Consider the following 24,116-nt stretch of genomic DNA (forward strand, 5'->3'; position numbering starts at 1 on the left):
AAACATCTCTTTGATCCAATTAGATAGAATAATCTTCCGCCATCAAACATTTGTATAATTAGATGCATATTTTAATTTTATTTTATGTTTACGTTTTAAGTTTTATTGATAAATTTCTGAGAATTAAATGACTAAAAAATTATAAATACTCAATTTATTTTTGAAACAATTTTTGGCTGTTTAAATTTAATACATTTAAAACTCCAATTGTCTGAAAAACATTAAAAACTTGATTATTATCTCTGTATCAGGTGGAAATTGTAAGTTTAAGTTGTGTCTGACCACTCTTATTTATTTTGTGATTATTTCTTTATCGTCAACCTTATCGTCTTCATATGTATAGTAAATACATATGACGAATATGTGAATTATTCTGTACAACTCGTACTGAAACTTACCTTTATAGAAATCTATTTAAGTCGAATGGATTATCAATGCTTCACATTGAGATAAAAGAACGAAACATCCAATTTCCCGTATCAGATGGCAGAGATTGTTTTTTCATTTAAAATTGCATAAAGAAAAGCACTTAAGGTAATTGTGCTTATTTATTAAGAAAGCCTCGCTGTTGCTCAACACAATTACCCTAACTTATGTTTTTATTGTATAATAATTTTGCTTGTACGTACAATAGATGTTTTACTATACAATCTTAGTTGGTAAAACTTTATTTTCTATTGATATGTGAAATTTTTCTCGTTTAATATTTTTTTAATAAAGTGAAAATATTAGGCTTAAAAAAAAGTGTTTTCAATTTCTAATTTCCAGAAATTGTATAATTTTACATAAGGATTGAAAAAATTCAAAATTTTACGTGAACATCAGTTGCATATATATTCAGTGATTCGACACTGTTGTACGATATGATTTTTTGTGTTTTAAATTTTTGAATTGGAACAAGACAGTTAAGAAAGGAAATTTTTGAGTATCACCCATTTATCATTTTCAAGGGGAAAAATTTGCATCTTTAATGGAGGAATATTTAATTCCTTAAAATTATCTTTTATTGTGTGAAAGTAATTTATCATAAATTATCAACTATCATAACTCACAACTTAACATTAAAGATATCCGATTGGAACGGCAAGTATTAATATAAAAAAGAATTAAATTAGTTTATTTGATTTATTATGTGTAAAAACTTATGAAACTAACAAAAAAAATTTATTATTATTAAGTGGCCATTTTAGATAAAAATAAGAAAATTTTGCATGCACAACTCAAAAAAAATTTCTATCATCTACAGCAAAATGTCCTTTGAGGATTTTATTTAGAAGGATATCACATTTATGTTTTGATCTATTTTCTCAAAAGCAAGTGCATATACTGCTGAGTTAGAGATTAATGTAGTTAAGAAAGCAAATTTTTAAAAATTCTTTGCGAAAAAACATGCATAGAAAATTAAATTCTACTTCTCCTCTTAGTTGGTAGTTCAAAACATAAGTGCTATAATCATAAGCACTTGTTAAAAACTTTAGGCAATTATTTTAAAAACAACATGAGGTATCGTGTTTTAGGTGGAGTAAAATGTGAAAAAAAATCTGATTTTGAGATAAACGCATTGAAGGACTTTAAATCATCAGTCTATTCACTGTTATCACCTTGCACAAAAACTGCTATAACTTTGAAAATAATTGTAGTAAAAACGATGGTAAATATAGATAGATGATATAATAGATAGATGTTGTATTATTTAGAAAGCTAACAGTACAGGGATTCTAAATTTATAATAAACTCAATTTAAAAAATTTTGCCGAAAATCATGTTTTTGCACTTGTCAGATACCTTGAAATAAATTGTTATTATATAATGTTTCCTTATACCCAATTGTGTGTTTTGATATCCGTGTTAGATTAGAATAAAGATAAGTAAAATTTAGAAAATAATTCGCCATTTATTAAAAGACAAGTTGTCGCTAAAAATAAAATTTTGGTGATAAATGAAATGCTATTGTAAATCCTAACACCCACACAATGTTATTCTCAACTACTATTAACCTCTGAAGATGGCTTGACCCCTATCCATTTTCAGCATCTTTATCAGTGGCCATTAATCCTCACGTTCTTTGCTTTATGGCACTTTAAATCCGCCAGCCGCTAAAAATATCGCCAAATCATTCACACGTTGAAACTCTTTCCATTAAAATCTTCTAATAAAAACTGAAATCAGTAGTTCATATTCATATCTATACATTTAAGTTATTTATTTAAAGTCAATCATTTACGTTTTTAGTTCTGAAATATTATTACAAAATATTAATAAATGTTAAAAATTATTAAAAAATATTTTTTATTTTATAAAATTGATTCGCATTTCAAATTTAAAAAAAAAAATACTATATTTTTCACTTATGGAATTTCGCTTAAAAGTAGGTAATATTTTCACATATTTCTTACTATAAATTTATGACCTATTGAACTTGATAAATTTGGAAATGGCTAATTTCTTATCTTCCTCCTGTCCGTCTAAAGTTATGTATACAAATATGCGACAGATAATTTTCTATAACGGCCTTTATTTACTTAGTCCATCATCTACGCTAAAGATTATAAATCTGATTTTGAACTAGATAAGGATAAAATGCATGTTGAAATTTAGCCATAGTCAGAGATGTGTTAAGAATTATGATAACGTCCAATCTATTACAGTTCGTCTTATCAAACTATTTCTCCTTATTCATTAAGTGAAAGATGAATACTTTCTTACTAAAGTTTTTTTTGTTGACTAACTTAGACGTTTTTTCCTCTTGCATTTAATAGTATTTGTTGGTTTCTTTGCATCTCTTAATCACCATTTCTTTATATACTAACATTTCGATTTTACTGTCTTTACAAATTAGTTTCTTTTATATAAAAATTTGTAGTGTTGTGTTCTTATTCACACTTTTTAATTATTATGTCCTGCTATACCACATCATATTCATAAATGAATAATGTAACATGCCATTCATATGTATCTGGTTTTAAGTTTATGCAGGATTTAAAAAATTACTTTCTGCACATTGAATTTTTATGGAACGTTTATAAGTATTTATTAAAAAAAAGTTTTCAAATTGCATGAAATCTTTGAAAAATAGTAAGAAGGCCAACATTCTTTGTTAAAAATATATCTCTGATATGATCGCTCATACTAGATTATTGTCAAATAAATAGTAGACCTCATCTACATCTAGATAGGCAGCAGAACAGTCTTATAAGTAACAAAAAAATTATCATGCTTATATTTTCTAAAATATTTATAGCTCATGTTATTTTTCACCCCTTTTCATTAAATTTGGCTTACTGTAGTATGTGTTAGAAAAACATATTGATTGAAAATTAAGATTGTAATTGTTGTTTATTTATGGTCATTTTTTACTCAGAACTTTCCTCCTTCCATCAAATACCGTTTGCTTCAGTGTTAATCAAGAAAGGCATATAGAGTGTACATTTGGAAAATGTTTTCAGGAAGTTCTGTAAGATCTCGTTGTGTTTCTCGTTTTTAGTTTATATGCTCTAAAATGGGTTGTCATGAGTAGCAAGGACTGAGCACCTCATCACCTGCAAAGATGATTAGCCATGTGACTTCCCACGCAATATGGAGTTTTAATTCTGATTGCTTGTATTTGCTGATTTTCTGATGAGACCGTCTACAGTTAAGTGTGAGCCGACCCATTATTTTGCATTCTAAATTAATAAGTGAGAGTGGAAAATTATGCGTAATTGGATGGTTCAGTCAACTTGATGTGGTGACATCCCTAAGTCTATTTGAATTAGAAGAGATGTTCTTTTACTTATGAATGGTTGATCGTGTAAAGTTAAGCACAGGTGGAGCTAGGGTTTAAAATTCATCGCAAGACTTTCGGGTTAATACTTCAGATTGTTTTTTACGCTGAAGTTGCGTGCAATGCTCACAATATAAAGCGCTCTTTCAGTTTAAATTTTAATGAAACAAACAACAAATGAAATCGGAAGACTAAGCAAGAATACTATGATGCTACTAAAAAACAAGTAATTTAAAAAATATATTTAAAGTCAATTATTACTGAGGTCATCAAAGAAAAAGTTTGTTTTGCACTGCTCTCGTCAGAGCTCTTCTCGTGCTTGAAAGGCTTCCCGTGCACTATTGAAGCCATACAATTCGTCTTCGGAACGGTAAGGCACATACTTCAGGAGAAGGCTGTTATAGTAATTCTCTGAATCATTGGCATCTATGATAAATGGAGCACTTTACACATGCTGGTCTACTTCTGACGGCCATTTTTCGTAAAATTCTAATGCTAAATATCTTATATAAGAGAAATTTTTTCTCCCACTTCAAACTAAAATTAATTAATTAAATAAAATTAATTAAATTTAATAATGAATTAATATTTGAAAAAAACTGTGCTAGCATCAAGTGTAATCCACAACAAGTTTTAAAAAAATGTATTTGAACTTAAGTGGATAAATAAAGCATTTTATTAACGATTGAAATTTTGAACAAGATTTATAAATACAGGGTTATTCATAATTTCCTCCTGGGTTTCGAAGCGTTATAGTAAAAAAACGAAGGCGAATATGGCAAAAAAGAACATATGCAATTATTCCGAATGTATTCAAGTTTTAATTTAAGCAGTTGCCGGTAGATGGGAGTAACATGTACTCTCTGAAGCCAGTTGTAGTAAAGAAAAATGGCGTTTACAGGCGGAGGGAATTATGAATAACCCTGTATATGTAGGGAGAGTGTGAACAAATAGTAGCAATTGAATTACAAATGGCGATAGTTTACACAAATATAGCTAAATAAAGGATAACACTCAAAACATGGTAAACCTTGCACTTTTGACATTAATTTTCTTCAATTTGTTTTAGGTTCATGACCAGTTAGAATTTATAAATTACAGAAAACTCTTATGAATGGTAAAATTTCGCGTTTAAACACAAATCAAAGCAATAAAACTTTCTGGAATATTAAGCCTGTTCACGCATCTCTTCGTAAGAATAGCATAAGCGGAGGGATACACCGGAAGTTTTCGAAATTTCTTCCGGTTTTAGGAAGCTAGATATTGCTCACATTCAGTTAACTATCCATATCTTTACGTTATTTCAACGCCTAATAAACTGTTGGCTGTAGTTTACCACAACAATAATAAATAACCACAACATTTTTCTTTAATATGGTATGAATGAAACAGATAAAATCCATTATTTATGTCTCAGTTTAATTACCTGGAACATTCCATGTCACTAATTTTCCATTTATTTATTGAAAAACGAAATTCACGACCTAATCGCCTTGTAATATTTCTCCTAATGTAATTTTCTCTTATCCCTGATTGTCAATTCTTAATTTTTAGAAAAATTCTTTTCAAACGCATTCATTTTCATCATGCATGAAACCGAATATGTGTTCTCCCCTTTTATTCTTATTCTATTTCATTCTGGCGGTTCCCCATGAAAATCACGTATATATCGGAAAAGAAAAGCTACAACTCTTGGAGGTGTTTTCTTTCAGCCAAATGAGATGGAAAATATATTGTGCACATGCATATTTACATAATTTTTTTTCTCCAGCAAATTTTCTTTTCCTCTTCGCTGTCCTGAGACGACTCTACTTACCATTCAAATAGCGAACTTCATTTTTCTTCTTTTGTATTTTATTCAAATTCACGATGAAGATGTGAATTGTTTGAAATGAATACTTTTTTTTCATTCTCTGTTTGGATACCAGAAAAGTTTTACATACATTTTCTTGTCTTGCATGCCACCGGAATCTAAATTTCCAAGTTAAATATTTATCTTTAAATTGTTACGCTTTTGATGTTTTAATTCGAATTTTAAAATGTTCTTGTGAATAACCGTGGGAATTACTTTTTCTCTGCTAATTAACTCAAACTAATGCCTATTACTCCTTTTAAATATTTATTTTATGAACTATGGGTATAAAATAGTTTTTAATCATCGTTGCAATGCGTAAATTTAAAATAAAATAGATTATAGCACATTCTCTAACTCTTAAAATTAAAAATATATGCTTAACGCAATTTCGCCAGGAAGATATTTTGCCTTTTTGTTTTTTGTAAAAAAATTGAATAATTAAATAATTAAAAGTTAAATAACAATTAAAATACTGTGGAGGCTAAACTTATTCTTTCTTTTAACTAAAACAATATAAAATTGGTTAGGATTCTTATTCGTACCATTCCAATGTCACTTTTTTTTAAAAAAAATTTCTACATTATTTGTTTTTTAGCGTAGTGACTGACACGCATTTTTAAAATACAATTAAAAGTTTCATTTTTGACACAACAATAAAAAAAACTCAGGCCCATTATTTTCAACCTTGATTATCCTCAATCACGTGTTTGTCAGATTGATGTTTATTTATACGCGCCTTTTACAATAGCTTTTCCACGCCGAATGACCAATAAATTCTTACATATAATTTTTTTATAAAAATTTTTTTATACTATATAAATTATATATGATTTTTTCGTTTAGTAATTGCCAGTTTTTAAATATTTAACTATTTTTATACCATACACATTTATTCAGTATGCATAAAATGGTTGGAATTTTTCAATTTTTATTTGAAAAGAAAATTGGAAGACATCCACAAAAAATCTCGTTTGGCGTTAAGAAGTTGAACAGAATATCTCAGCTTCAAAATATTATTAGTAAAATTTCTATACCCGTGAAATGTTGAGCTAAACTCACTATCACTGCAGAGAGTTGCAGTGGCTCAGAGGATAGAGCGTTTGCCTCCCAAAGAGGTGACCCAGGCTCGTATCCCTATGGTGACTGCTTGATACGAATTTTTCTCCCACCTCACACCGACCACAGTGCTGAGATAAAATATCAGTGGTAGACTGATCATGGGTTTGAATCCCCTTGCCGTTAGGCTACCGTGGAAGGTTTTCCTGAATTTTTCCTCTCCATATATTTCAAGTATGGATTAGTTCCATCAAAAAAGTCCCCACACGAAAGTTAGTTAACCCCAATGCTTGATCCAGGAGTTTCCTTGTCTGCTGGGCTGGGTTCAAAATTACAAGACTGCTGAATTGAACATTGGTAAACTTAAATTCAACGACTGTTATAAAATAAAATATTAGTGTCGGACACTTCAGAAAACTAATTCCTTGCTAATACCAGGATCATCACCCGTGAAATATTTAACTTTGCAGTAAAGCACAAATTATGGGTGTGTATCACAAAGTATTTGGAGTACTCTCACGTATCATCTCACATTCTGGTGTATGAAAGTTTTTTGCGGGACAATCACCACAAAACAACCTCGATTTTTACAGAGCTGCTCAGATTCTTAACCTACGTATGTGAGCATGCGGTGATGCAAGATTGCGAAAAATTTCTCGATTAATTTAATTACGCACCTCTGTTTCAACATTGTTTCAGTTTAGAGACCTTTAAGCAAGTTTTGGGTTATGAAAAATTAAAACAACATAACGTTTCTAATGTATTAAGCATTGTCATGCGAAACACTTAGTTCAAGCACGCAGTTATGGACCAAATTGAGTTGTCTTAATTTGTTTTTTCTTTTTCAACTTGTTTTGCGTAAATTTGTGTAAAAGTGTATTATCGCATAGATTTTTGAAATCAAGCATATGTCAATTAATAAATTTGTAAGACCTCAATTTTTCGTTCTGAGCGCAACGATGAAATTTTTTAACCAAGTAAATGTAAGAACTTAACAAAACTAAGAACTTTTAACAAAACATTTAATAAAGTTATAGGTGGGAAATAAAATTGAAACTTGAACGGCATTTCAAATGCCGATTTAAGAAGACTCTCCATTTTTTGTAGCTGAAAATTTATTTTTTTTTCTACTTATTTTTTGAAAGTAACTAGGAAGCCATTTGAGAAGCTTCCAAATGAGTAACATTTTTGATTTGGAACTTTTAAGTATGACTGAGTAATTTTGTTTGGTATCAAAATTTTATTTTACTCTCTACGTCATTTCCTTGTCAGTTGCATGCAGAAATAATTTCAATATAGTATAATCGTCGAGTAGAAAAAAAAGAAATATCTATGTATTTCGGCAATGTCTACCAGACCTTACTTTTTAATAGTCTAATATGTATCTACCTTAGGGGAATATTTATTGAAATCGCTAAAAATATGTACACATGAAAAGCTTATTTTGCCTCTTTCCGTTTGAAAATAAATGCTTCTATGAGATTCTCCTTGATCTATTGAAAAAAAATTTTTTTTTTCAAAAACTCTTGAATGAGATGAAAGCTGCGTACGTCGCTTATAATTATTGAGATATTTATATAAATAGAATTCAGCATGTTCCAAGTGCATCCAAGCAAGTCAAAATTGTCTGAAAGTGAAAGTGAGAAGAGAAAGCTACAGATGTAGGTGACCCCAAAAAGAATTGCTTTCAAAACGAGGTATAAATTTTCTTGAAGAGTTTGATTGCGCTTCAATAGGTCTTTTCAATTCCAATGTCATTGCTACCTGTTTATGTATAGATGTATTTCCTTTTATCCGTCTATTGTCTCAGAACTTCGATTATTATGTGAGAATGCTGTTATAGCCATTTTTTTCCCTCTCCGCCATTTTCAGAAACGTAGATACATTTTTTTCCTCTTTTCCTCATCTGTTCTTGTTTATCTAGTTTGTCACGAGGATTTGCCAGCTCCGGAAATTTTGATTTGATGGGTTCTTAAACAGTTAACAGATACTATCAGATTATATCGAATGTTTTATTTAAATTAGAAAAAAATGAAGAATTTTTTATTTTGCTCTTAGATTTAATGACGCTTAATCTGAATTTGTACGTGATTTTCATTAAGTTGAGTTTCTTCCTTTTTCAGGTGTTTTATTTTAATTAAAATGCGCACATGGTTATGACCTTCTATTTACTATTTCAAATATGCCTTTTCTTGTAAGTGAAAATAAGCTTTCCTTTTTTGTTTAAAAAATAATAATATGCTATGTCTTCTAAAATGTTTACTATAGTTGAATTTAGAGAGCAAATTAATTTTGATGCAATTTTTGGACCAACTAATTTTTGCAATTAATTTTTGAACCAGTTAATTTTTGGACCAATTAATTTTGATGCAATTTTAAATTATCCAAAAAGTGAATTTTAAAAGTAGTCAAGCCTGAAACATTTTCAACTATTTATAGTTTTAGGGTAGCAAATTTTTGTTTTACTAAATATGGTTTTAGTTTAATACCACAATGATAACTCTGAAGCACACATATCGATTTGGATACAATTTGCTTTTCTTTGGATTTAAATTTGCATTTTAAATTTTTTTAAATTTTCTTATTGGCAGTTAAACTTACATTACAATATTTTAGTCAGCTTTATCAAACAGAAAAGTTCGTATGAAAATATTTCCGAAACTATCTGAAATTCTCTCCACTCCCACACCCTTTTATAGAATTAGCTAGAGTTAGTGGAAAGAAGTAGAAAATCTCGATTTTTACTCATTATAGTGAGTATTAAAATTAATAATTAATCATAAATTGTTAATTCAACATAATGCCCCCCTAAGATATTGTGGTATTGTTGATGAAACAATCATGTATTACCACTTAATATTTCTCCTTTCCTTTAATAGATTGATGGTGTTGGTTCATAAGACTTAATTTAGCTAGTTTTAATCGTACTATAACATACTTTACTGCATATTGGCATTTTCTTGACTTTCATTAAAAGCTGTTAACTGAAGGTATCTGCATACCCTCATTTACTGCATATTGGTAATTTTCTTGGCTCCGATCAAGCTGTTAACTAAAAGTATCTGCATGTCTACCCATCCATGATAATATTTACTTTTTTATTAAACATTATTTTTAAATAGCAGCTTTAATCACTTAATATATTTAATAATTTGGTGGCTTATATATGGTTGGTTGGTATATATAATAAGTTGGTGGCTTTGACTTGTTATTCAACACCCAAAAAATTCTTCTGCAGTTACATATGTATATGTATGGATAATTTCTAGGTGAATACAGTAAATTATCCATTAACTTTCACTTTCACTCAAACGACAGTTTACATATCATTTCTTGTTTATTACGGATGATAATATGTGATTTGCCGATCCAATAAAAACTCTGGATATTGTTACTAATGTTGTTACCTAGTTTTGCCATTTTTCCTTATTTCTTGCTATGGATGTCTGAAGCAGTTGTAATTAATATGTTTCTTGTCTGAAACCACTACCAGCACAGTTCATTTACAGAAATGAAACTAATCATCTATTGGTACTAAATTTACGCAGAAGGTTGTAGACTTAACAGGGGAAACAGAAAGTCTTAAGCAATCAAATAATCCATACATAAAATGATTTAAAAATCCTCAAGTATTCATTATAAAAGAAATTATGAACAAAACAAAAAAAATATGAAAAAAAGAGAAAACAAATCTTTTTGCAGCATAATGGAATCACATATTTTACGATTATTTTGTAATGTATCTTTGAAAAGTAAGTTGCTACTTTCGGATGTGATTAGATTCTGTAACTAACGCAGATACAAAATTTCTCCTACTGAGAATATAACCATCTCTACTAGCAACATCCCCATATTACGCATTGCAAACCTAGACGATAATTTATTTTTTGTTTCCTGAGACTGAAAATATCTCATTTTTTGATCGTTTATTTTCGTTTTTTTTTTTCAGTTCCACTTCTGTTCCAACTTTTATGAACATATTTTCTGAGCTTGGGTGTTCTCATTTTTATGATCTATTCGAATATTTTATTCGATTTACAACCGATAGACATGCTGCAACCCTGGACGTTCAACCCATTTTTTTTTTCTTTTTGTCTACTTAGCTCGATTGTTCGTTGAAGAGTTTGCAAACTTCAATTTGTCTCCTCCAGGGCTTGTTCTCTTTATGGCAACTACCTTGTCTTCGAAGAGGCGTTGGCCTTTTCTTATTTTTTATTTTTCTTATAAAGTGCTAAGAGGCTTGATGACCTTGCCTTGGACAAGGTCGATGAGGGCATTTGCTTTATTTTATAGACTATCCCCATAAACAGGGTGTATGTAACCTGATTCAATTTATGTTATCTCGAATATAATTTTTTGGAATAATTTATCGAGTTCTGCACTGATTGACTAATGAAAACATTATGGTATTATTTTTTTGAAATGGGAGATTGGCTAATTTGTTATTCTAACTATCACAATAATTGGTTTAGTTTGGACATTGTTGTTTGGTAGAACACCAATAAAATCAAATAGGACTTAAAACCTTTTTTCAGTATTTTGTTCCAAAGGAAATGAAGAAAACAAATTAAATGAAGAAATTCAATATTTAATTTAAATTTTATCATTCACAAGTTATCAATTTAGAAGACAAATGATAGGCTTGGTTACCATAATTGTTGTCACTATCACAATTAAAATACTTGCTTGACACAGCATGAGAAAAAAAAAGGAGTAAATAATAAGAATGCTCATATTATTTTCTTTAATTTAAAAATAAATAGTTAAATATTACAGACTATATGGAATTTCCAGGTATTTAGGTATTTAGAGCATTCGAAGCTTTTAAAATTTCAAGTCTGCAAGAATAACGTCACAATTAAAATTCGGATTATACATGAGGAAAAACTAACTTTTTAGCATTGCCAACGCTGCGACAGCCTATTTACATAATTTTGAAATGGTTTTGCTAAATAACTCTTTTTATTCTTGAAATAAGGTAATTTTTAAAACTAAAATTTATCGATGTTGAATATTTCCACTTAATTAGAATACGACATTCATTCTCATTAATAATTATCAAATATAAATTAGTATTCACTACATTACGGTTATTACAATACAATGGAAGTTGCATTTTTATTTGGATTTGCAGATAAATGAAGAATAAAGTACCTTGAGAATTAAAGTTGCAGTTACTATCCGTATTATAACCATTAAAATAATAATGTAGCAATGTGACTCAGTAGTTCCTTGTTCTGAAAAGTACTGAAACTGAAATGGGCAAAAAGTAGCTTGATGAAGCTTTTACCTGCAAGAAAAGAAATTTTTCAACTCAATTAATGCACTAACATAAACAATGTATAATACAATAAGAATGAAAATCATTATTTATCTACAGCTACGAAAAAGTTCGTAAAAGAAAAAGAAAAGTTTAAATATTTAAATTCGTAAGACTAATTGTCCAATATTTATAAGTGCAGTATCAAATTGAGATGAATTTTTCGTAAGTTTAAAATACATAAAATCTTTTTAAAGTTATATTTAATGGATAAAGAAGCAAAAACGTAAACTGGGAAAATAAAAGAAGCAGATATAGGATGAAGGGTAATAACAAGAATGTCCAGTACTAGCAAATACCTTTTAAGTGTTCCTAACTGTTTATTTTTTTCTCTTCCAACCAGCTTCCATTTTTAAAGTTCCTCCATGATATAAATTCTAAGAAAAATCAAAATATTAGAGTTATAGTTCATTAATGCGAGATTTTAATTTGTAAAAATATATGCAGTAAACTGCAATAAACTGCTATGAATAAACTGCTAAAATAAATGTGCAATAAACTGCTTCTGGTAAACATTCCCTTAAACGCTACATTAATTATATTTCTTTAAATACATACTTGGACTTTCACTTTTCGCTGTTTTATAGAATGTTGTGACACTAACCACCCGCTACTAGGTGAATTAATAAACTAAACTAAACTCAGTGGCGCGACAGCCCATAGAGGGCCAAGGCCTACTGTGCCCATCTCAGTTTTCTTGTCCTTGGGCTCTGGGGTTCAGGAGCAGATGTTCCGGTCAGGTGGTCAGCCGAACGCGGAACCCCCAGTGTTTAGTTCCCAAGCATGCTTGGTACTCATTTATCGACCCACTGAAGGGATGAAAGGCTGAGTCAACCTTGCCCGGCCCGAGGATCGAACCAGGGACCTGTGGCACGACAGCGCGAAGCGCTACCGCTCAGCCTCCGGGCGTCAGGTGAATTAATAGGACTTTTAAAAACCCTTTATCTTTAATTGGAGACTTTTATATTCTTTATTTTTTTAAAAAAAACTGATTAAATGGAAAAATGAAAATGAAAATTCAGTTTAATCGTTTAGTTCCTGCTCAATTCACAACTTTACGAGTATTTTTTAAAATCCCAATTTATTTGCTAAATATTAACTTATATAAAAAATAATTTGAAATTAGTTTTTATTTATCTATTTATTCTTTTAAGTATTATATATCAAATAATTAAAAAAGTAAATAATTCTTCATCGCTTTTTGTCGAAATCTTTGCTGTTCTTTAATTTTTTTTTTCCTTTACGTTTTTAATAATTTACAGTTCAGAATTTATGTATATTATTTTCTATTCAAACTAGTTAACTGTTTAAAAAAATCAGGCTGATTTTCATATTGTAAAGCTTTTATAATTATGTTATTTTAAAAATTATGATGTTAAGAAAAATCTTAGGAAAAAATATACTATTTTCCATTGTGCAACATTAAACGCATATTAATTAGTTATATCTAAAATATTGCGATGTATCAATATTTTTTTACAATATATAGCAATATTAAAAATTCTAATATCACCCAGAAATACTTCTGAGGCAGTCGGACAAATTAGTATTCTTTCTAGAAAGGAAAAAAAAAATTAAATACAACTAAACGATTATAACTAATAGCATATAAAATTTTATTCGAAATACTATTATTTATTAAACTACACACTAGTTTTAATTAATATGTATTATAAACGGATTATTTCCAATTCACATTAGCTTAATTACTGCCATCCATTCAATGTCATTAAATACTTATATACATATATTAGTTTAACAATTTTTCCGTATTCTCTTTAAAATGGCTATCGACAATAAATTTATAAAGATGGTTCATTATCTTAATTAAATACAGCCCAGAACTTGAATGCTTCGTGTATTTATCCTCGAAACTACGCATCACTCCCTCTTAATATCTTTACAACAATTCTTCACAATAAAGTTTCGTGATTCAATTGATCAAAATTCGCGTGTTTACCAAATGGGAGTTTACCAACAAATAAGGATTAGTTTCTAATTTAAGAAATCCACTTTAATTATTCTACGAGAAATAGAGCTCCTTTCGTATGTGAACTATTAAACTGAACCCTTTTTAATGTCTTTTGTGTGAGACAATCGTTTACATGGTTTGTTTAATAAGATAGATTGGAATTTTCATATTAAGGAAACTGTTTATTCGATGCTAATTATAGGGCAAAATCACGTAATATTCTTGTTTGATAGGCAAGGATTTTTTAAATAGAACTATTATTTTCATGTATTAAAAGTACTTTTTTTATTTCACTATGTTTTTCTAAGCTTTCGTGTCTTTTGTGGGGATAAATCAAAAGCATTCAAAATAGTGACCACTTTCCAACTAGCTTGAACTAAATATTTGTATTGATTGGCAATAGAAATTTCGAAAAAGCAGAATTTATCATATTTTTTTCTTGTTGAAATTTGTCGCTAATCTAAATTAACAGACACAAACTTAAAAAAATAAAGAAATAAGAGAGTTTTTAAAAAAATAAATTTTTCAGGTCAATTGAAAATGAATAAAATAATTTTGTTGAATATTTTTCATTCTTAAAAAATGAAAAACCTGGCCAACAATTTGAAAAATATATTTCTATCACCACCTAAAACCTTTCGCTCAACCATCATCAAAGTAATAAGTTCCACCTTCTTTAAAAAAAAATTTATTCTCCGAAATAATTTTGGAGTAGTGGAATAATTTTGGAGTAGTGGAATAATTTTGGAGTAGTGAAATAATTTTTGAAAGCTACTGTAACAAATATCACCCTATACGAGTATTTCAAGTAACTTAGTGACTTTTACTTCACTTTTCCCAGGAATTTTCAAAATACCGTTAAAGTGCGATGGTTACAGAACAAGCAATATATAAAAATATCCTTTTTCTTGAATTCAATCTACATGAAAAACAATCACTTAGAAAGCATTAATTCTTGACTAAACATCGTACATTCTACATATCTTTCTTCTGCAAAACAAAAAGAAGCAAAGGGTTATTTAGCATCGACGATGGATTGAAACAAAGAAATTGGCGAATGAAAAACAACAGATTGTTCCCCGAGCAAACATTTATCTTTTCTATCTAATGAAACATCAGAGTACTACGTTTTTCACCCTTGGAATTTCTAGATTCTACCGAGAATTCCCGAGAGACCGTGGATCAAATGTAAATTCTTCCTTATCTTGTAATGTACTGTTGTTGATTTGGGAATGTGATATTTCGTAGTATCAACTGTCTTAAATCAGCTTAATTTGCATAGAAAGATTTCGCACTATCAACCCTTAAATCCTCTTAAGAATTCTTTTCTTACATTGCCAGTCTTCTTTTTTTGTTGCCTTTTCTTAATTTGGCAGTTTATATTTCGAAGAGAAATTTTTCTTTTAAAATGTAAGTTTTATTCTTAATAAGTTATAAGCAAACCAATAAAGCGTATTAGGGAGCAGAGCCACCTGTTCGCTACACCTCACCACCCCTCTTAATTACTTTGATATAATTTTTGTTTTCTGGCATATGACAATTTTTTATTTCCTTCAAAAGTGGATATCATTGACTTAAAATGAATTCAGTGAAAAGAATTCATTTTGCTGTTGCTCATGCTTCTAAAATTTTTTTCTTAATTCCATAAAGATTTAATTGTGAACATCAATCATTTTTCTCAGTGATCACTTTTTTAAATTGGCATTTAAAATTAAAACTTTATTTCTTGGTTACCATTGCAACTTTAATTTCACGTATCCCTTTTAAATTTCTATTTTTGTAGTTACAAAAACTTGCTAAATTTTTTTGCTAAATTATTTAGTACTAGTACCAAAAAGTTATTTTCTAATAAGGTTTTTCAATTTTGTTCAGGTTATTTCAAGGGCATATGTTGACTGACTGGACACGATTGCACACAAGGCTTTTAGTAAAATTTATATAACTTACTTATTGGTTAACAATTTTGAAATACTTTAGCTTGAATTTAAAATGATGAAAATCAAGATGAATAACTTTAAGAGTAAAAAATATTTTACCGAAAAACAATACCTTTTTATAACTTTTAATAATTTTTCTTAATCCTTTAGCTACTTCTCAAACAATGAATGAAATCTTAATGTGCAAAAGCGAGTTTTGTCAATTCAAACTACTTCCATTTAGTTTACAATCAAAAATTAATAAACCATAAAACAAATTGCAGTAGCCTTTTTCTAAATTAATCAACGGTAGTGTATATCTTTTAAATTTCAAATGACTGTTAGAAAATGGTGCATTACTCCCACAAACTGAACATTAAGAAACGGTTCCCAGCAGATCACCGAAGTCAAGCATCACTGGCTGCGGTCAGTGCGCGAGTGGGTGACCACTTGGATCAGTCTGCGTAGGGACCGAGGTTGTGCGGTATTGGTCCTCGTTAAACTGATCTACCGCAAAGTGCTCGACTTCGTGCGCAGTTCGTTGGGCTACCGAAACGAGGGTGCCATCCCCTCTGCAGAGGATCAAAATTGTGATGGCATGTCTTCAGATCATTCTCAGGGATGTTTCCCCGACCGTCGCCAATAGCCCATTGTGTAGCTCTAGTGTGACGTAAATGAACTACAACAAAAAGGGTGCATTATTTGACTCGTGCATACAAATTATCTTCTTCAATAGTCAGACGGACAAATTGCGATTGAAAAAAAAATTTTCTGATAAAAGAAAAAAAAAATAGGTACAACTTAATCAAAGTATTCGTAAAACACTCAATTTATTTAGTACTTTTAAAAAAAAAGGTATCAGTGATGTATCGTAATCGCGATATCGATATATTATATCACCTTATTTTTAACGTCAGAGACTGTTAACAAATGATATGGGCAGGGAGAAGGAGGGTAACAAGAAGAGTGACAAATGTTTTGGTTAGATTGAGAACATAACATTGGAAATCAGATGATTAAATATTTTATATTTTTTGTTTTTTTATCTTTTTTTTCATCAAAATAAGTACAAGTATAATCATTATTTTATCCTCATAAATATCACTAAACACATTAGCAAAGTTTAAAAATACAATTTGAAATATGATCTTTAATGTGTGTTTGGTTTGCGTTGTTATATTATTTTTTTTAACTTAAAAGTACTTTGCTTTTATAAATTGTAGGAATTTAATTTTATTTTCATTTCCTCCAACTATTCTTTATGGCATTGTAACCTAGTTTAAGATTTAAAAAGTCAAATACAAAATGTATACGAATATTTTAACTTCGTCGGTCTCCATCTCATGTGATGGTTTTTTTCTTCTTTTTCTCCCTGTAAATGCATAACCGAAGCGTAAGTAAATTTTGAATGACTATTTCTATTGTTAAAGGATAATGAATGATTGGAAGTTTTGTTTTTTTGTTATAAATAAGGGAACAATTGAACTGTATCCTAGATTTCTTTAACTTTAATATTTTTGCTGGAAAAAGTTATGAATGGAATATCAGTGGGAAATATAAATAAGAAATTAAATGAATGAATTTGGATCTTTTTTCTTCTGGAAACGTGAAATTAGGTTAAAAAAAAATTTGTGATTTACTTTCTTGAGCTTTCAGGATGAGCTATCAAATTATATTAAAACATCTGTCACTTGATTTTATCTGATTTATTGTAAGTTTTATTTTAAAATTTTTTTTAAAGATCTGTAGAATCAACATATAACGATTATACGCTGTTGAGATATAAAAATGGCTTAAATTATGTATTATATATAATTGTCGTTACGTTTATTAGCTTCCTATTGAGCTTCTTATTCTTTGAGAGTAGATAGAAATTGGTTTCACGGCCCTTTTGTAAAAGTGTTCTGGAACGTTTTGAAAACTATAGTTTTAGGCACAGGAAGACATTGTATCGCCATAGGATTTAAGATACTTGTTTATTATACCTTCTACTCGAAATGAGAAGCATGACTCGCATGCAAGTGGTTTTCGATTATAAAAACAGGAGAAAGGAACGTTTCCAAATGGCACGCTTTATGCCGGCTTTTGAAAATTTGCACGTAATACAGTTCTGATTATAATTATTAGAATAATTCAAAAATTTGACATTGAATAGCCATCTTTTACTTCCTTTCGTCAAATTACAAATTTAGCGAGTCAAATTGTGCAGTATTTTTAAACATTGAAAAAAATTAAAAACAATGTCAAACGTCATTAAATGGTAAAAAAATGGGAAATAATTAAATGGAAAAAATATTTAAAAATGCAATTAAAGAAAGCAAGTAAACAAAAGTAAATAAGTAAACAAAATATGTGAATAAAAAAATCCGTGTAACATATGTCGTTCATCTATTTTACACTGCATTATTAAAGTGCATTAACGGAAGAGTGTGAACTGGTTAAAATCCTAGATGTTTATTTAAAGTTAACAAATAAATAAGCTTCCTCAATTTTTCAAAAAAACATGGGAAAAATTTATTTTCATTCTAAAAGTAATTACTTAAACTTATGAACGGAGCATAAATGAAATGTATATAGAAAAAAAAATGTTTTAACTAGACATTTTTTTTAAAAAAGTTACTTCGTAATTCTTGGAGCTAATTTATTGATAAGGAAGGAAATTCTTATTTATCTTTGATATTGACTTAAAATGCAAAACCATTAAATTTAGTAATTATTTTTATTGCATTTTTTTAATGCGGAAGCTTATAAAATTGAGTTAATATTACTAACTAAGCTATCATTTTTTTCCAAGTCTGTTTTCGTTTGAATTTAAATATAAATAAAGTGTGCGTCGTAGTTTGAAATAGTTATTATATAGTTTGGGAAAATTATACTGTTTACTCAATTTTAGATTCAACTATTACAGTAATTGAACTTCAAGGTTAACGATCCATGCCAGACGGGATTATATCTAAAACTCGTTCTATCAAAAAAAGATAAGGAAGTTACACTATTTTATTTATCAAAATTTTATGTAGGACTCTTTTATGTTTGAAGAAACATTAAATATTACTGTCAGATTTTTACCAAGTTGTACAATTGTATTGAATTGCAAATTAAAATAAGAAGTAGATTTTTAAAAATATTTAATTGCGTATTAAAAAATTCGGGCTACACTAATTTTTATGTGCACGCTGAATGTGCAACAAATATCTAATGATATAACTTTAAAAAGGTTGGTGTTAAAACTTACATAGTAGCGCACAAAATGTTCAATGACAAAATTGAGGTTTGTCTGTTGCAACCACCAGAGAATGGATATTTACATTTAAAATTTAAAATTTACAAATGTGTGTGTAAATATTTTCGTCCAAAATGAGTGGTTTCATAAAGTTAAATCGGAGAATTTCGTCGAGAAAATTTCTGATACACACATGCTAACTTATATTCACAAAATACAAAAAAATGAAATAAAGAAGAGCAACAAACGCGATTATTTTTGTATTTGAATAAATATTTTCTTGGAAACAAAACCTGAGAAATAATTTTTTTTCTGCACCGTTGGTATGATAAATTTCTCAGAAACGACGAAATTAGGTTTTTATTAACGAGAAGAGTATTTTAAACCCATATAGATTTTTTTACGAAAATTGTCCGCAAAAAAATGACAACTAATATATTTTAGTTCGCGGGCCACAAAAAAAGGCTTCACGGGCCGTCAGTTGGAAACCACTGTTCTCAACCAAGTGTACTTGCATTGTGCAACTCTGTATCAAAGCCTCTTTAATATAATCCTATTTCTAATATTATTACAATTTTACAGCAAATCATTATTTACAGATGAAGTTTCACTTTTTTATAAAACTGGAAAATATTAAATAAATTGTAGATGTAATTTAAGTTCATCGAAGTTTCAAATAACTGTATTATTTAACAAAATATTTGAGCGCATGAAAGCCACATTGAGCTACCACTATTCATTGTTATCAAAATTTTTCAATCAATGTTTGTAATTCTAGTTCTTCAATTTTTCTTTATCTGATATTCTTTATTAATTGAAAAACATGATGCTTAAACTGTCATTGAAAATTCATAACTTCATTTCTTTATAACATGTTTTTTCATTAATTGAGTAAAAAATGAGATGCAGTAATTTAATATAGATTTATTAAATTGCTTTTTTTTTTCTTTTTAGATCATACAGTAGCAGAGATGGGGTGGACAACCTTTCGTATCGTTCCAGCTAGAGCTTTCAAGAAAATTCTGTACGGCATTTGCATTTGGACATGTTTGTGCTACCTGGTGTTCCGTATTACGAATCACAATGGAGCTGTCACATACCTTACAGCTCGCGTGAACAGGGGTCTTCTGCAGAATGTACAGTCAATGCAAGCTATCGCAGCAGCAGCTGCCAATGGCAATGTTGACAACAGCCCCACCACATCTCCACCAGGAATACAAGATAATCCATCAGGAAGTAGAACGCCGGGTATTCCTCAAAATTTCTTAGATTTAGAACCTCAAGTTGATAACAGTCCTGCATTAAATGAAAAACAGCTTCTGACTTTACTCGCTAATCATTCCAACCTTCCGCTTGCTTATTGGTCAGCGAACAAGCTCCGCCCAATTGGAAGCAAATCCTGTGTGAAATTTCCTAGTCTTTATGAATTAGATTTCAACAATATATATTGGCAACGACTTCAAACTTCAAATGGAACGTTTTATCTTTATGGTGCATATTATGATAACAGATGGAGAGCAGGAAGCACGCCTTTAATAAGAATACTTGGCATGGTCGATCGTATTAAACCTTTGCCAACAATTTGTCAGCTTTGGTTTGATAAGAAGAAAACTGTCATTTTTACGCCTGCTACTTACACGTATGCGTGGTATAGTAAGTGGGGGAACTACAAAAATGGCATACTTCAACCATATGTGATATCTTGCAAAGTGCCCACCAAAGAATCTGGAGGACAGGTACCGACAAGTGTATCCTTAGTTGAAAAACGCTGCGATAAACCTACCACGAATTTAAGAGTTCGGTATGACAGACCTGCAAAAAAGGAAGACTTTGCAGTGTGTGTTAAGGGGTTAGATTTTTTGCACGAAGATCTCAGCGTCAGACTTGTAGAATGGATGGAAATGTTGAATATTCTTGGGGCGAAGAAAATATTCCTGTATGAGCTCGAAGTTCACCCGAACATCTCAAAAGTTCTCAATTATTACCAAAAAGAAGGACTGGTACAACTCACGCCTATAACACTACCTGGCAACCAACCTAATTTGCCAGGTTTCAGACATTTGTATCTCAAATCGAAACTAACTCATAAACGGCAAAACGAACTAATTCCTTACAATGATTGCCTCTATAGGAATCTTTATTCTTATGAATATGTTGTTCTTCTGGATATTGATGAAATAATTATGCCTGTTAAGTATGAAAATTGGTCTGATCTTATGAAAGAAGTTGTTCGGCAAGCGTTGAAAGAAAAAAATTACACCAGAGCCAGCTACAATGTGCGTAATGTCTACTTTTTGGATGACCTTCAAGATGGCGACGATTTGCACCACGAAGCTCACGAACAAGGCATTCCAAGATTTCTTCATATGTTTCAGCACGTGTATCGGAGTAAAAATTTCACAAAACCTGGTTCCTATGTGAAATGTTTTCACAACACCGAAAGGGTAGTATCCCTACACAATCATTTCCCCCTAAATTGCTTAGGGACCTGCACTACATTTTCTGTTAACACAAGCTTAGCCCAACTACAGCACTACCGCAAAGATTGCGTGGGTTCGTTGCAAAATAGTTGCAAAACAGACTTTCGTATTTATACCCTAAAAGACACCACCATATGGAGGTATAAAGATGAAGCTATAAAACGAACGACCCGGACATTAAATAGATTAGGATTTTTTTCATAGTCGCTTATGAAACTTCAAATTGATCTGATTTACAATTGCATTTCAATTCCAGTCTCACATTAGATGTTTATTTCGTTACGAAATTTCTTCGTTTAAAACCAGCGAGAATATTTGTTGATGAACAAAGATGGCGTCAATAAGAAATATTGCGTAATTAGTTTGCGCATGAAGTTTTTATTTATTTTTGTTCATCATTTAATAGTAAAATAATGTTTTCTCGCAATCGAACAGCTTAAACTTTAAAAGTGTAAATTTTGAATTAATTTTCTTTATGAACATACTAGTTTTCAAAACTGGATGATTTTTAAACTGTGTTCTACACAAACCAACTAAATGGTTTTTCTATTGAAGAATAGCGTGCACAAGATAAACAGTTGCAAATAAAATGTGTCACCCCTGATAAGACTACACGCAAATATTATCAGTGAAATTTTTCTCAATTTTAGTGCAACGATTACATACAGAAACAATTTTTCTAGTTTTTATCATCTGGATTTCATACTTAAATAAATTATTACAAAGTAGGACAAATGAAGTGCTACGCAAATCACTTCAAAATTCAGTGGACTGCTCTATATACCGTATTTTTTAATTATAAAATATTGTGTTATTGCCAAATGCTTATAATTGTTTTTGTATTTAAATAAGTGTTTTTTAAATTATTCACTTTCCTTTTGTTTCCTGCTTAAATGCTGCATCAGTGTTCATGAATTTGTTTTATAAGTTATAAATATAAATTATAAAACTCTTAAGCTGTTGTTCCGAAAAATAAACATAAAGACATATTCTATTTTCACAGTTTCTTTAAGAAATACGCTGATTTAGCTTTCGATTTACAAAATTCCCATTTTTTATTTTGATATATTATACTAATTTGTATCAATTTTTTAATTCTGAAATTAGAGAATCATTCTGAGACTACGCCTTTGATTTGATTTCCCCCTTCAAAATAATGTAATTTCCTTTATTTAGAAATACACACCGGAAAACAATTTGATTTGATAATAATTTTACTTCCTCAATTTTTAAATTGTACCAAGAAATAAAATCCAATTTTAGCATAAGTTTGGGGCATTTTTGCGTCATATGGTTTTATAAACAATGTGAATTTAGGATTAGTTTTTATCTAGGAACAACAGTCTTAATTATGCTTAAAAAAATTCAATAATTATGTCTATTTTTTTTTAAAAAAATAGGTAGCTTCAATATTTCATCAAAATATTTTATTCTTTTACATAAACTGATTTTGGGTGTTACGAAAATGGTTTTATTAATTTCTATTGAATTTAATTTAAACTCTTTATTAAAATACAAATGTGAGTTTTGAAACTTTGAATAAATATTACTTTTGTGTTTTGGAAATAGTATGTATCGCGGCATATTTCATTTATTTGATAATCTGATTTTATCCAACTGTGTATTTTTCATGACTTTCGAAAAGTCACGCAAATGTGTGACATATCAATATTTCATTTTATTTAATTTTCTGCTTTCTTTCTTATTTGGATCCTTAATTTATTCCGAATAAAAAGTAAGCAATTTTCATTATAATATTCATCAAACTAGAGAAGTCCATGTTTTACTTTGATGTAAATTTTTCTCTTTTCATTTTTAAATTGTTTTACTAAAAAGTATAATGATATGCAGATTTGCTTATATAACTTTGTTTGTATAATTTAATTTATTTGTGTCAGTCTTGCTTGTCTAAAGAATACTCATTTTTACCCTAAATTCATAAATTTTCATTTAAAGTGCAAGATATCTATAAAGTATAAATATTTTAACTTAAATAATTGGGTAGAAAACTTATGTCCAAAAAAATTAAAAAAGACCTCTAAAAAAACTCATTAACCTTAGGCGTAAAATATAGACGTTTTTAAATTATAATGAGTTTTAATGTTATCAGGGATTATTACAGATTTTTTTAAATGTCAGTAAAGGTTTTTTATTTAAGGCATTTACTTATATTTTTGTGAATTTGAAAAAATAGGTTTTTGTTTTTGTAATTGTATGAAAAACAAAATTTTCTGAATTTGAAACCTCCATAGTGTCGGGTTATTTTCTGCCTAGATTCTGCCTTTACATGTGGAAATAAAGTCCTGTTTTTGTGGGAGAAAAACACAAAAATCAAGGCTTTCAGAGGAAAGTGACTTTAAAATAATGAATTACGTGAATTACGGACTTTGATTTTCAAAAGTATTTTGTGCATAGTCATCTATAGTAGATGCTCTATTTTGGAGGTAAAATTTTTTTGTTAAGTGTCAATTAACTGTTCAGAATTTCTTCTTGAGTGATTTTTAGTTATATTCTTTCTTAAAAAAATAAAA

The 24,116-nt window shown here is 29.4% G+C and overlaps 1 protein-coding gene across 4 annotated transcripts in view; it reads left to right on the top strand.

Moving 5' to 3' along the window:
• LOC107448788 (uncharacterized) overlaps nucleotides 1-24,116 on the top strand; it is a 155,542-nt gene extending 131,426 nt beyond the window's left edge. For all 4 annotated transcript variants that reach the window (XM_071183393.1, XM_043047383.2, XM_016064123.3 and 1 more), the window contains one exon: nucleotides 20,060-24,116. In XM_071183393.1, coding sequence (XP_071039494.1) covers nucleotides 20,077-21,789 — 1,713 coding nt within the window. In that variant the 5' untranslated portion in view covers nucleotides 20,060-20,076 and the 3' untranslated portion in view covers nucleotides 21,790-24,116. The remainder of the gene's footprint in view (nucleotides 1-20,059) is intronic.

The sequence above is a fragment of the Parasteatoda tepidariorum genome, chromosome 7, assembly GCF_043381705.1.
Source record: "Parasteatoda tepidariorum isolate YZ-2023 chromosome 7, CAS_Ptep_4.0, whole genome shotgun sequence".
Classification (NCBI taxonomy): Eukaryota; Metazoa; Arthropoda; class Arachnida; order Araneae; family Theridiidae; genus Parasteatoda; species Parasteatoda tepidariorum.